General features: G+C 38.7%; 1 protein-coding gene across 3 annotated transcripts in view; it reads left to right on the top strand.

Moving 5' to 3' along the window:
- The first annotated feature begins 602 nt into the window (after positions 1 to 602).
- BNC2 (basonuclin 2) overlaps positions 603 to 14,844 on the top strand; it is a 395,304-nt gene continuing 381,062 nt past the window's right edge. For 2 of the 3 annotated variants that reach the window (XM_012721389.1, XM_012721391.1), the window contains exon 1: positions 621 to 700. In XM_012721389.1, coding sequence (XP_012576843.1) covers positions 698 to 700 — 3 coding nt within the window. In that variant the 5' untranslated portion in view covers positions 621 to 697. Of the gene's footprint in view, positions 701 to 14,844 lie in introns of all 3 variants that reach the window. The other variant, XM_012721390.1, reaches the window with a different exon arrangement.

Raw genomic sequence — 14,844 nt, 5'->3', positions numbered from 1 at the left:
CACGGCGTTGGTTGCCTCCCTCTCAGCTCTTGCACTCTTTGACAGCTGGGTTCCTGCGGCCACCTCCACCTTCACGCCCGCACCCCCCGGGGGGCGCCAAAGTTGTTTTCCATCTCCAGACTGAGCTGGGGAAAAAAGTAACAGGGAGGGGGGGGGAGGGAGGGAGAAATATACATCCTCCGAAACCCCTAGAAATCTAAGGACAAACAACAAAACTACTTTTATTTTGCAAAAGGGAAGCAACATTGTAGTCACCACGACTTTGCAGACGGGAGAAACTCTTGGGGCACGCAAATCCGCCCGAGGTCACCGCTTCCCCCCGCTGGTTCCCCCTCCCGCGAGCAGCCCCCTCCCGGGACAGCCCGTTCTTTTTGTGTGTGTGCGTGCGTGTGTGTGCGTGTGTGTGTGTGTCCTGAGGAGCTGAGGGAAGGCGGCGGGCTCCGACTGGGGGAGCGAGGGCGACCCTGGGCGCGTGTGTAAATCAGTCACCTGAGCGCTGAGGGGCCGCGGCGAGGGCGCGCGCAGGCGGGCGGGGAGAGGCGGAGGCGGCGGGAGCGGCGGCCCGAAGGAAATCGGGAGGGGGAGGGAAAGAAAGGCCGAGACCGAGGAGCGAGAGGCGGCCGAGGGGCTGGTCCAGGCGCGGCCGCTAAGAGGAGACCAAGAGGCGGGGGCTGCACTTGACAACCAGCATGCCGAGATGGTAAGAAGTTTCCACCCTCCTTTCCTTTTTATTCTAGACTTCGTAAGAAATGAGCCCCGCGCCCGCGCGCCCCGCGGCCCGCCCGGGGGCCGTGTTTTCGTCAAGTCCAGCGGCGCGAGATGGAGGGGGGCGGCGAGGAGGGCGGGGTGGAGAGGAAAGCCCCGGTCCGACCTGGTCCCTACTGGGCTCCCGAAAATGTCCCCCAACTTGGCCCAAGTTTCCGGGAGAACTCTAGGTGGGAAGGCGTGGGTGTGAGGGGCTGGTGAAGTTCGCCCCCTCTCGCGGCTGGCGAGGAAAGGTGAGCGGCAGGCGAGCGGAGGCTCCCAGGGAGTTGGGGGCGAACTGGGGGGAGGGGGGGCCGGGGTGGAGGAAGGCGGGGGATGAATGGAGCGCTGGCAAGAGCCCGGGACCGAGGAAAGCGATTTGGATCCGGGGTAACTTTTAAAACTTGCCGGCGAGTGCGGGGCCGGCGGCTGGGCGTGGGCGCCGGGGCGCGCTGGTGCGCCGCAAGGACGCCGCCGGTCCCGGCACCTCTGCTCTTCTCTTCCCCTAGCCCCGAAGTTGGGAAACCTCCCTCTGTTGATGAAAATGTAGGAAGTGCTTCTGCAGTATTTTTGAAGATTGTGCAAAACGTAGGGCAGGAAAATAAACCCTAGAGACCGAGATTTTGAGATGCAGTTCTAAAGGAGCCGATCAGTTTTACTTACACATTGGCTGTTGAGTGGCATTTGGGGCCCAGGGAGGGGCAGAGTAAGAAAAAGAGAGAGAGAGAGAGGGAGAAAAAAAAACTAGCCGAAATCCCCTGTGAAGTGAAGCTGAGATTTAGGAAAAAAGTTCCAAGTGCAAGTGGTGGAGATGGGACGGACTTGCGAAGCGAGATTCCAGCGCAGCCGGTCCACTCCGAGCGGCTTCTATGCAGCGAGGACGCTTGCAGTTAGCTCGCCTGGTGGTGAGCGCTCTGTCCGCTTTCGGGGAAGTGATTTGTTAGAAATGGGCTGGACCACTCCCTTCCTTTAGTTTGCTTCCAGCCCAGTGTTGCTCTTGTTAGCCCCACTTGGGGAGCTGATATGCTGTGTTCTGCATGTAAATGGAGTATGTAAGAAAAAGAGAGCTAGCGGGTTGGCATTTTTCTTCTGTTCCCTTCCCCCTAATGTGACATCTCTTGTTTCAGTGATCAAAGTCACGACAGGAGTGTAGGAGATGCGACTGTCAAATGCAGACGCGTGCGCGTGTGCGCGCGCGCACACACACACACACACACACACATTCAGCTTGTGCCCCAAGACTGTGGTTACAGTAACGCTGACAGAAATTAAAGTGGTTTTGAAAGAAGCGTAGACTTATGGTGCTCCCCATTTACCCTGGAGTCAAGCTGTTGTAAAACTGATGTACAAAAGATATCATAAAATAATCCTGTGTGCCTGGGATTAAACTGGCACAGTGAGTGACCTGTTTTGTTATTTTTTTTTTTTATGGACCTTTGCAATGGTAGAACCTGGTGTTTAACTAGAGGTGTCAAAACAAAATATTAAATATATATTTGCCGCTGGAAAGTTTCTTCTCATGGCAAGAACACTGTAAAAGCTGGTTGTTATCATTCTTGCCTTTGCCCCTAAACTGTATTACCGTTTGTTTACACATCTATTCCCCAATACTAGTCACATTGAACAATGGCTAAGCCCGGTGTCATACACCACTTTGTATTACGTAGTTTCAGATATTACTTAGCACACACATACACCCTTTAACTGGGGGAATTATTTCTGGCGCTGTTATTTAGTGTGTGATCTGAAGATGTACTCAAGAGTAGTAAGACCTAGTACAAGTTAATAGAATTTCCTTTGCCCTTTGGAACCGCCAAAAAAAATCCCTTGTGAACCTTTATAGGGTATGTGTTTTACGTTGTATTTGTAGCTGTTTCATTTAAACTGTTCAGCCTTAATGAAGTTCTTAGTTGTAGCTACTCTTTCTGTTACCGGAGAGCAGAGTATTTAAAATCCAGATTGCTAATCACTTTGCCAAAGTACAGGAGTGTCTTCACCTGAGGGAAGTAATTTGTGGGCCTGAATGTGAACTTTGAGTACCTTGTGAGAAATGTCTTAAACTGTCATTTTTCCTCTTGAGACTATTTAGCTCTTGTTGGCATGTAAGCTTTCCATAAGAAAGTCTCGTGATTTTTAAAAATAAATTTTAAGAAAATAATAGCAGTTGTATAGTCCCAATACCTGATTCTCCCCCCCCCCACCTGAAATGTAAGGTAGCTGTCAACCAGGGATATGTGATTACAAAATGAAGCAGACAAAAGCAGAGCTGACTAGCTGACTATAGCTATATTAAAATGTAAGTGTTAACAGTTTGAATTTTCAAGTGAGACTTTTTGAGTTCAGTGCTTTACATAACATTTTGTCCTAATCTTGCTTGCTGTCAGGGATGTTTCATGGTTGTGCAATTGCTGCAGTCAAGAATGCCAATTTGCATTCCACGAGTGTCACTTGATTACTTTTATCTGCACAGCTCCAAGACCGGCCCAGACCTCTCGTTTCATCTTGCCATGTCACGAGTCAATGCTGTGTCGTCTTTTCAAAAATCTGCCTGATTTAGACAAGAAAGAAAAGTACTTTCATGTTGCAGCCGCAGTCCCCTGCTAACTTGTCAGCAGCAGGATATGATTCACTTGGGCCCAGAAGAATGGAACAGAGAGGCGGGTTAGGCGGCTCAATAAAGCCCATGGACAGGTAGTGTGTGACATCCCCAGAGAGCCACAGTTAATGAAGAACAGGTCTGCTTAGTTCTCCACACGCTGACCTGGTGCTGTCCCCACAGTTTTCTCATTTGATCTTTCCCAGCAAATTGATCTTTTCTTGTATTTTTTTTGCCTTCCAAGTTAGTCCTTGTGGGACTGAAATTAGCAGAGCAACTTAAGTTGGATAATACAGCTGTTCAGAAAAGAAGAAATTGGACACTGGCTCAAAAAGAGGCGGGTGTTGGGGGCTGGAGGGAGCTACTCTTTTTTGTTGTTTCTGGGAGTATTTCTTATACTAAGGGAGCCAAAAGAGGTGATGACTTGAAGTTAGTGGTTCCCTTTATTTGTAATGTTAGAGTTAAGGTTTAGCACTGTTTTAAATATTCGAAGATGGTATTAGTGCGAATGAGGCATTTGATTGAGCATTTTTCATATTCACTTGTTTGAAATGATTTGCCAGTCCACTGTGGCTTTTATGGCCATTGTAAGATAGACTAATTATCAGTGGCACAGCTACATTGTTTATAGTGGTTGAAATAACTGCAATCCCAAAATACCCAATACTGAAGGCAGAAAAGATTAAACAATAAAAAAAAAAATTGCCAGTAGGGTATATAAATATTATAGTACATGGAAATGTTTTCTACAAATTATCAGCATCTTTGCTCTACATGAATTCCACAGTACATTCTTAATAAAACTTACATATTTTAAAGTCTCTGCATTTAAACTAGGTTTTTAGGATTGAGAACCAAAATCACAAATTTGAATTTTTATAGCTATCTCACATGTTGTTCTTTGTTTTTTTGAGATTAAGGTGAACAAGATGGGTAAATTCTAAGTCAGGAATGTATGTATTGTTTAAGCAGGTTAGTTTCACTGCCAGAATTTTGTATTTAAAACTTAGGTTGGAAGCAATTAATAGATTCTTGATTGGGTATAAGGAACTGTGCTTATTCCTGAATAAGCTGAATTTCTCTGCAGATGGTCTCATTTAACATTTACATCCTTACAAGAGACAGTTGAAAATGACATTTCTTGAGGAATGGGAGTCTGCTTCCTCAAATCTTCCCTTTTGGATGACAGTCACATAGGATCATTGGTTAGTAAACTCCTCTCTGAAGAGCTAGAGGGAGCCTTATGATTTTAGTAGATACAGTTAAAGGTAAAAAAGAAAAATCATCCTGACAATCAGAGTGTTGCAGAGAAAGAGTAGATAATGAATACTGGCTCAGTATTTAGGCTTGGAGGTGCTATTTTGTGTGTGTGTGTGTGTGTGTTGTGACAGAAGACAACAGAACTTTCTGCAAGAACAGTCAAGTAGTCAGCTCAGATTTCTAGGTTTCTACCTTACAGATGATTGAAAGATCAAGCAAGATACAACCATATTTTAAATCTGATTTGTTAAAGACTGTCATTTTGTCAACGGAAGGAGTTCTGTAGGACGCCAGTTTTCAGAGACTTATTAAAAGTAACTTCCTATCAAATCACTGAGGAGTGCTGTACCTTCTTTTAGTTCACTAAGGGCAGCCTTCTTTGTGTAGATAATGGTTTTGAAGTAGTTACACATTTGTTGTACCCTGGTGAGAAAATGATTTAAAAATGAATGTTTTATGTTATAAACACATAGTAAAGCATTTATAAAACTATTATATTAGGAATCAATACATAAGTTAAATTTAAAGAAATAAGTTACACTTAAATTTAAGTAGTATTAAATTCAGTATATGTAGTTTAATTTCACATATTTCACTCTTTCCCCTAACATTTGTGATGTGTTTACATTAAGGTCATTGATCATAATTCCTCTTTAGTATTTATTTACTTGTTTTCAGTAGTATTACTTTGGACAAACTTATTTACCATTTAAGTAAATAATATAATCCAATGAGATAAACTACCCAGATTTGTCTTTTTAAAATCTCATGCACAGTAGCACTCATTATGTTGCTAGCCAATAAAAGTCTTTATTTGTTGCTTATTAGAACCCTCAGTACACTCAAGAGTTCAGCTATAATTTAATTTGGCTGTTCAAAGAGGCTCCCTTGTTTTAAAACATGTACTCAGTAGCTTTTACCGTTGCCTGTGAACCTATGTTCTAACTCATGCATGTGCACAGGAACAGTTATACAGATGCACTAATTTTTAAGATTTGCCATGTAAGATTCATAACTTTCCTTTCTGTAAAACCTACATCTTCACATGTAAATTTCTTTTTGCCATATTTCCTCCTGTGCATGCTGGAGTACTTTTTTTCCCTTGGTGAGTTAAATAATCTTGCATTTATAGCTTAAAAACATTTTCCCAAAGACTATAACCTTCCTTTAAGGTGTTGTGAGAGGGCTCTTAAAGTTTCAAATATTAAGAATTTCAGTTTGAGGACATTGCACTCTTGCAACCACTTGAATTTATACAAAGTTTGCCTTGTTCTTCACACATTGATGCCATGATAAATTCAGTTTCTTTACAGTAAACTTTTGGGATTTTACAGTGAGTGCAAGATGGCTTAGAGTTTTGTATATTATATTTGTAACAAAAGTACACTAAAGACTAGAACTTGACTATTAAACTCTCAGATGAGTATCATGAATTCTTCCACAGGAAGGCAAAATGTGGGACTGCCAAATGAGTCACCGCATGTATATCTTACTAGCGGGAATCGATCAGGCCAGTCCGCTAGATACAGTATTTAATAGTTGTCAAAATGTACAGTATTGTCTTGGATCTTGTGGTTCATGAGTTCATAGTTCCTACTTTTTTGTGTTTAGAACAAAGATGTAACAACCCACACAAAACATTTTTCTCTTATTATGATCTTACATTTGCCAAAGTGCCCCATGCTGAAATTCCTTTTCAGTGTCTCTCTCTCTCTTTTTTTTTTACTCCAAAGCCAGACGTGTACCCAGACACAAAAGCCTCTGTGTATAGCAAGCTGTTTTAAATATTGTGACTCTACGATGTGCTGTCCTTTCTCTGCTTGAGCCAAGGATCTCTGCTCAGTGTCTGTGGATTACCAAGCGCCTTCTTTATTGTACCTCTTGTCAACTATTCCTATTCATTTAACCTTTCATTAGTGTCTGTGCAGCTTCACTGTCTGGAAAGGCAAGGAAAAACCGAAAGGCCCCACTGTCACAGTTATTAGATTTCTCGGTTACATCCCAGCAACCATAAAGAAGTAAGAGTCGACACTATTGTCGTGCATGCTGCTGTCCTGGGGTGCAGCTCTTCTCTGCATGTCACGGACATGTGCCACATGTTGATATGCATCCCAGGGATAAATGCACAACATGGGGGATAGGCCGACGCTGGCAGTAATGAGCTTTGTGGGAGTTATTGCAAAGACCAACAGTTTGTGAAGGAATTTTGCTTAACAGGCCAAGGAGATAGACAGAGTTAAGGGCTGCCAAGATTTGCCTTTGCGGAGCTTGTCAGTCACATTGTTTTCATCTAAACTTCGTTGGAGAGGAAAATTGAATACCTTTGACAGCAATGTAAAGTCTTATTTTCATTTTTTGAAGCTTTCAGAGGACAAAAGTGATACTACTTATGACTCTTTAGTGTAACTATTTTACATATTGACTAAATCATACATGAATAGAGCTATTAACAATCTGTCTTAATTCTTGAACATTTAGAAATGAATTAAGAGGTTCTCATTTAGATGTTTTAAAGAGTATGTATAAATAATGTAGTCTATTAATTTTCCTATGCTATTATTTTCCCCTTGACTTCTTTCTAGTATATCCTGGTGTTCTTGATTCTTGAGAAATGCTTTTGCCATCCTGCCTTAGTGTGAAGGAAAAAAAGCATGATCATCCTGATTTTTGAGTCATTTTCAAATCATAATAAAAACAAATATTTGCAGATTTTGGATTAGCAATTATTAAACTTCTTAGAAGATTCATAGAATTACTTTTAGAAGTTTTTAAAACGTTGATTAGGAAATGGTAAATGATAGTACCTTATTTTGCCTTTTCCCAGAAATTTTTTAATTTGTTTTTAACTGGGAACTTCGTTTTACCAAGGGTGAATAAACTAGTTTTCTTTCTAATTTAAATAATTTTTGTCAGTTCACCAAACTCTTTTGGGGTTTTCCAATAACTTGGCAAATGTATTGATTTATTACCAAATCTCTAAACTGATATATGATTTTTACTGGACCTTGCTTTTTTTCTTTAGGGTGAGGCTTTTTAATAATTGTATTTGAAGCTTTCTCTAGTAAGCCTTTTGTGGTGTCTTGTGAATGTATTAATGGACTGAGTTATCTCTGTCTCAGGAAGAGAGAGGAAGTTTTTCATATCCTCTTGGGTTGGTTTTCCCCATGGGAGACTTGGAATAGTTGATAACAAAGTGCCCAGTCAGCCCAGGGCCATGTCTGAGTTTCTTAGCCATTGGAGAAGAGTTCTGTGTTGATTCTCTTAAGGTGAATATGAGGTGACCTGATGTGTCCTTCCTATAGAGAAGCGTTCTCTCTTCTCATAGTTTATTTCCATTCAGTATGGTTTGTGTTGGTGGAGTAAAATGGGAGAGAGGACTTAGGAGGCTGTACTTTTATTCCCTCCTTAAAAACAAAAAGCTAGAAAATAAGCAGTTCTATTGGTTATTTGAAAAGAGGAATAGAGAAATATTATCAGTAGCCACCTTGTGCTAAGAAAGAATCCTGTATATGTTGTTCGTAGACTCATTATTGTAGTACAGCGGGCTATGTCTTGGTAGGCAGTTTGAGCCGTTGCCTACTGCAGACTGAGAACAGTCCTTGGACTGGGTTGCCAGGCAGATCCCGTTTTCTTCCACTCTGCATTGAGAGCCTTTAATTAACTATTTTTTTTTAAAACAAGTGATTTTGGTAATTTCTAAGTTTTTTTTCTGCAATTGGAGCTTTTATGTTTTATGTGATGGAACTATAGTAGTTTACTATTTGTAATAGTTACATTGAGATAAAATTGGCTTCTCATATAATTCACTCATTTAAAATGTGCAGTTAGTCAGTGTATGCATATAGCACCTTTTATTTATTCATCAATTGATAGCTATTTGGGTTTTTCCCTTTTATTGGTGGTTATGAATATTGTTACTGGGAATATTTGTATATAAAAGATATTTTTGGCTCTCATTTCTGCTAGGTATATACCTCATTCGACAACTCCGTCTTTAACCTTTTGAGCAACTTCCCAATTGTTTGTTTAAAGCAGCTGTGCAATTACACATTCCAGCCAACAGTGTGAGAATCTTCTAATCTCTCCATATCTTCTCCAAACTTGTTACTGTCTGTCTTAATTTCAGTCATCCTGGTGGGTGTGAAAGTGGTTTTAGTTTGCATTTTCCTGGTGACTAGTGATGTTATGTGTCTATTTATGTGTTTATTGGTCATTTATATTTCTTTTTTTGTGTATAAGAGATGTCTGTTAAGCCTTTTGCTTATTTTTTATTGAGGTTGTCTTTTTGTTGTTTGGTTGAGAGAGCTCTTTATATATTCCAGACCCTAGTTCTTTATTGGCTATAACATTTACAGGTATTTTTCCCCTTTGAGTTTTTACTTTTAGAAGGGGTCATTTGAAGCACAAAGGTTTTAAATTTTGATAAAGACCAAATGACTAATTGTTGCTATTATTTGTGTTTCTGCGCTGGTCAGGAAACACTGTCTAATCCAGGGTTATTCAGATTTACCTCTTTTTGACTAAGGTTCTTAGTCTGTGCTCTTACATTTAAGTCTTTGGTCCAGTTGAATTGACTTTTTTGGTGTAACAATGGAAGTTAGGAGTCCAACTTTATTTTTGGGATGTGGACATTAGCTGTTTCTAGCAACATTTGTTGAAAAGACAGTTCTTTCCCTGTGGAATTATGGCACCTTTGGTAGATGGAAGGGTTTGTTAGTGGGCTCCATTGGATTGCATTGATCTACACATCTGTCCCTGAGCAAGATCTACATTATCTTGGTCATTGTAATTTTGTATTAAGTTTTCAGTTAAGATATTGACCTTAAGTATTTGTGCCTCTTCACTTTCTTTTTTTTTATCCCCCCTCAGGATTATTTTAATTATTCTTGATTCCTTAGTAGTTCATTTAAATATTTTTTAGAATGGTGAAAAAAAAAAGCCATAACATAAAATTTGACAACCAGTTTTAAGTGTACAGTGTAGTAATGTTGACTGCACCTTGTCATATAACAATTCTTTGCATGGCCTCCCTGGTGGATCAGAAGTTAAAGTATCAGTTTCAGTAGATCTGCCTGTTCTGCTCATTACTCTGTCTCTGGTGACTCCTCTCACCAGTTTTTTGTGTGCATATATAAATATAAATCTTGAACAAAATTTCTCTAGAAATTTTCTAGTCTGTAAAACTGAAATTTTATACCCATTGAACAACTACTATTTTTTATTCTTCCCCACAGACCCTGGTGGCCACCATCCTATTTTCTAAGTGTGGCTACTTTAAATATTTAATATAAGAGAAATCTTGTAGTATTTTGACCTTAAGTAGTAGACTTATTTCACTTAAATTTTTAAAGTTCCAACCATGTTGTTGCATGTGCAGGATTTCTTTTTTAAGGCAGTGTAATATTCCACTGCATACATACATATACACACATACACACACACACAAACGATATTAAAAAAATTGTAGCTTTTTCAACTTCTAGCCAATTAGGCCTAATAATATATGTATATATATATGTCTTCATTCATCTGTAGGTGGACATTTAAGGTAAATCCTTATTTTGGGTGTTATGAATCATGCTACAATGTACATGGATGTGCAGATAACTTCTAGAATCTGCTTTTAATTGTTTTGACTGCATATCCAGAAGTGAAATTGCTAGATAATATGATGAACCTCTTTTTAATTTTTTAAGGTAGTTGCTGCCCCATTTTCTTTTCCACCAGAAATTTACCAGGGTTCCAATTTTCCTCATGTTCACCAACATTAAAAATAATAATAATAATGCCCATTTTTACAGATATAAGGTAATACATCATATTTTTGATTTGTATTTCTCTTCTAATTAGTGATGTTGATCATCATTTCTTACTGTTGGCTTGTTGGCCATTTGTGTTATCTTCTCAGAACTGTCTATTTCAGTTCTTTGGACTTTTTTTTTTTTTAAAGATTTATTTATTTATTCATACAGAACTGGAGTACAGGCCAGAGATGCAGAGGGTGAGAGAATTCACCAGAGACAGAGAGGGGAGCAGAACAGGCAGATCGACGAAGTACACTGCTGAGGGGAGCAGCGGGCGCGTCAGGAGAGGTCTGCTGCGCCTTGCGGTCACCTCTGGGGCAGGCGGGGATTGAACTCATGCGGAAGTGGCTTAAGCTTCTCAGTGCAGTGCTTTAACCCGCTGCGCCACCAGGGAGGGCCGGACATTTTTAATTAGATTGTTTTGCTGCTTTTGAGTTTTGGTGTTATTTATATAGTCTGTGTATTAACCCTGTTTCAGAAATGTGGTTTGGAAATATTTTTACCATTCAGTAAGTTACTTTTTTTTTACTCTTTTGTTGTACAAAAGTTTTTAAGTTTGATGTACCATTTGTCTAGTCTTTTGTTGCCCTTAGCAGTTTACTTTGAAAAATTATATTTGTCTGATCTGCAGAACAGTAAAGTCTGCATTAAGAAAGCACAGCTATAGCTTGGGTTAAGAATTCTTGGTGCTACTCTCAGGGGCAAGAGATATGTCATTTGGTAGCCAAAAGATGATGACTTTAGTTCCCTGTGAAACACCTTGACTTGACTTTGATGTTTCTTAATTATCAGTGAGTTTAAAAGCATTCTAGTTGTTCTGTATGATAAGAGACACACTTCATGCCCTGGAGGATGGAATTAAGTACCTAGAAATAATTGTTTTTGGTTTTATAAATACCTCCAAATGAAAGGGGGAAAAATCATTGCGAATGTTTGTCTTCCTTGACATTGGACTGTAACTGGAAAAACACCAACAGTGATTAAAATAAATTATTGCATGATCTCAAATCCAAACTTAACTGGTTCAGTTAAGTTTTAAATAAGTATGTTCACGTCTGGTATGGCACTTTTGGAAACCTGAACTTGTTTTAAAATTTACCTGTTAAATGTTTTAATCAAAATACCTCCTCATTAAGTTACAGAAACCTGAGAGCATGTGAATGGAACTTAATTTGGAGGGAGTTATGCACTTTCAATGTTGAAATGAAGTGTTTTTTTCTTTAAAATTCTAATTTTATCTTTATTCACACTAATGAAGACTGGTAATTATTCCATAGTAAGTCATGTCTTTTCTATTTTGGTGGACCAACTTGGCGTAGTTGTTTTGTCTATTTTTGGCCTTTTGCCAGTTATTTTGACAAGTTTCACTTTTTATTATCAGTTTTTAGATGATTAACTGATGAAATATGTATATGGAAGTTATGTATGTTTTCCCCTCACCAGTGTTATATATATAATAATGATTAATCAGTCACTACTGGTATCTCATGATACACTTTGAGGTTTTACTTTATTCTTGGTGAAAATTCTGTGGAGGATTTACAATCATACAATCATACTATTGGGGTATGGCAGAAAATTTTATATTTACCATACATTTGATTTTTTTATTACATATAAACCTCATCATACCAAATGACATATTTTGTCCCCACGGAACAAAAATAAATTAATGCTACCTTTGTTTTTAGCACATTTTGACATTTGCTATTTGTATGTTGTTTTGCATATGTGGAATGACTAAGCTGTGTATTCTTGATCTCTGCTGGTTTGGGACCATAAAGAGTGTAATTAACTAGAACAATATATCCATACAAAGAAAGTCCACTCGGGTCTCTGTCCTCTGGTAACTGATCTCCCAGTAATACACATTTCACTGTAACTGATCTCCCTGTAATATACATTTCACTGGCTAGTGGATTAGGGAAGTTACCCTATCAATAGGTAAGTTTACTTCTACATGTGTTTCTGGAAGTATGTTGTTATAGTTCAGATTTTCCTCTTATTCAAAATGGTGATTGGAAAGGAAACAATTGTTTGAATTGGGTTTGGGTAGACTAAAACATTGATTTTGCTTTAGAGTATATAAACTTTGAACATTATTAGAATGTAGATACATATTTCTGAAGTACAGATTTTCTTTGAGGTATTACCTTATTTTCCACCCTGTAAGTATATCCTTGTAGGAAATATTTTCACATAAAGTGCTTTTGTCTGTTCTTTGGTTTTTCACATCTTCACTTATGTTCAGAAACAGGGACTCGTCACTGACATGACATTTCTGTGTACAGAAGACGTAGATAATTATATATCTGTTGAAACTTTTTTGTGTGTGTCAAAGCATCCATCACAGCTGATAGCTTATAGCTTCCTTAGGAAGCAGAGAGGAGGCAGAATAATAATATTGGCTGAAAAAAATTATTTTTGGGTGGGAGGGAAAGGAAAATATACTCATGTATTTTCATACCTGATTCACTGTTTTTGTAGTTTCAGGTATATGTGTGGATGGGGTTGATAAATACAGAATATATCACTGAATATTTTATTGTTAAATTATACTTCTGAAATACAGACATGCTAACTTAATAAATCTGTTAACAGCCAGCAAATAAATGTTTGTTACTACATGTGGAGTGACTTACTGTAAATCTGCATTAGTTATCAGACCATTGTGTACTAATTTGGAAAAAAATTAAAATAATGCTTTTTAAAACTGGCAGGTATTTAAATGTCAGCTCTTTAGCATAAGCATGGGAGTTGTAGTTGTCTTCATTTTCTTCAATATCACACTTCTTTTAATTATATTAGTTTTTTTTTTTAAAAGATTTATTTATGTAAGCATGCAAGAATTGGGGTATAGGCCAGAAGTGTGTGTGTGGGGAAGGGGTAGGAGGGTGAGAGTATTCAACATAGACAGAGATTAGAATATGACAGTTTAACAGGTATTTGAGCTTTTGATATACATGACACTGTTATTAGGCTTTGGAAGTATAAAAGATGAAGAAATTATAACCCTAACAATAAGAGCACAGAATTCACTAGGAGGAGGATTTTTTTAAAAAAGATTTATTTATTTATTTATGCATACAGAACTGGGATACAGGCCAGAGGTGCAGGGGTGGTAAGAGGATTCACCAGAGACAGATTGGGGAGCAGAACAGGCAGACTGACCAAGTACGCTGGTGAGGTGAGCAGCGGGCCAGTCAGGAGAGGTCTGCCTGTGGGTCACCTCGAGGGCGGGGATTGAACTAATGCTGAAGTGGCTTTAGCTTCTTAGTGCTGTGCTCTAACCAGCTGCGCCACCAGGGAGAGCTGCAGGAGGATTTTTACTATCTTAATAATGGTAGTCTGGGGGATATGTATCCTTTTGTGTTTGTATGCTTAGAAATAGAATTTTGTTGATACACCTTTGAAGACATAAGTCCTTCAGGGCCCATTCAGTTTGGTAGAGATTACAAATGCTTGGATGTACACATGTCATGTGAGTATGTATGTATGCATATATGCATTTCTTATTAGGTGGAGTACTTCATACTCATCAACATGGTTAACACGTTCACCCCTTTGCAGGTAATTTAAATCAAATCATCATTTAACTGTTGTTCATTGCTTTATGAGTTTGGAATTTGAACACCGAATATTAGTAATGAAAGTGAAGTTGTTAGTACCCTCTCCCACTGTAGCAAAAACATTTTCATTGGCTACTGTTTATATGTCACTTTGAACTCCTTTCCTGAACTGAGCTTGGAAGAGGATTAACAAAACTTATCCTCTAGCTTGTTTTATTTATTATTATTTCTTATTCCCCTTCTGATTGACATATTCCTTTTCTTCTAAATATTCTAAAGCATTCAGCTGTCCTGGGAGCTACTTGTTAAGGTGACTTTGCAACTGTTTGCTTTTTATGGATGTAATGCAGATGAGAGTCTCATTTCATTCACTTAAAATTTCTTGGAGAATATCTCACATTACTTAGCTTTACAAGTAATACACTTTGTATTGGGTAGGTGAGACTGGTGGGAGGTCATACGATAAAATAGCAGTTTTCTGGGGGAGAGCTCTGTGTATGTTTCAAATATGTTGAGATCAGATAAGTATCTGGTAAAGACAGTTTCTGTTAAATGTGTTACTGAAAAATATCTGGATCTGAGACTGGCTTTTTATACAGGTGCATAAAGTGCTGCAGAAGTTAGTAGGGCATGATGTGTGTGGTTGTGTGTGTGTGTGTTTTAATCTCTGCATCTGTTTTCTCTGTGATAGAAAAGTTCCACAGCTGTTTGGAGCTTCTCTTTTCCACTATTGAATTAGTTTTAGAGTTTAAAGATTTAAAGATTCTTGTGTTTCAGGACATGATATTCAGTATCTTCGCTGTATTATTTTGTGGGTTCCAAAAAGATGAGAAAAGCTAAACTGTACAAAGGTTGGATTCCTGAAACTTTC

This window comes from Condylura cristata, unplaced genomic scaffold (genome assembly GCF_000260355.1).
Source record: "Condylura cristata isolate star-nosed mole 26May11 unplaced genomic scaffold, ConCri1.0 scaffold00006, whole genome shotgun sequence".
Lineage (NCBI taxonomy): Eukaryota > Metazoa > Chordata > Mammalia > Eulipotyphla > Talpidae > Condylura > Condylura cristata.
The sequence above is the reverse complement of the archived record's forward strand: the minus strand, read 5'-3'. Positions and strand labels throughout refer to the sequence as shown.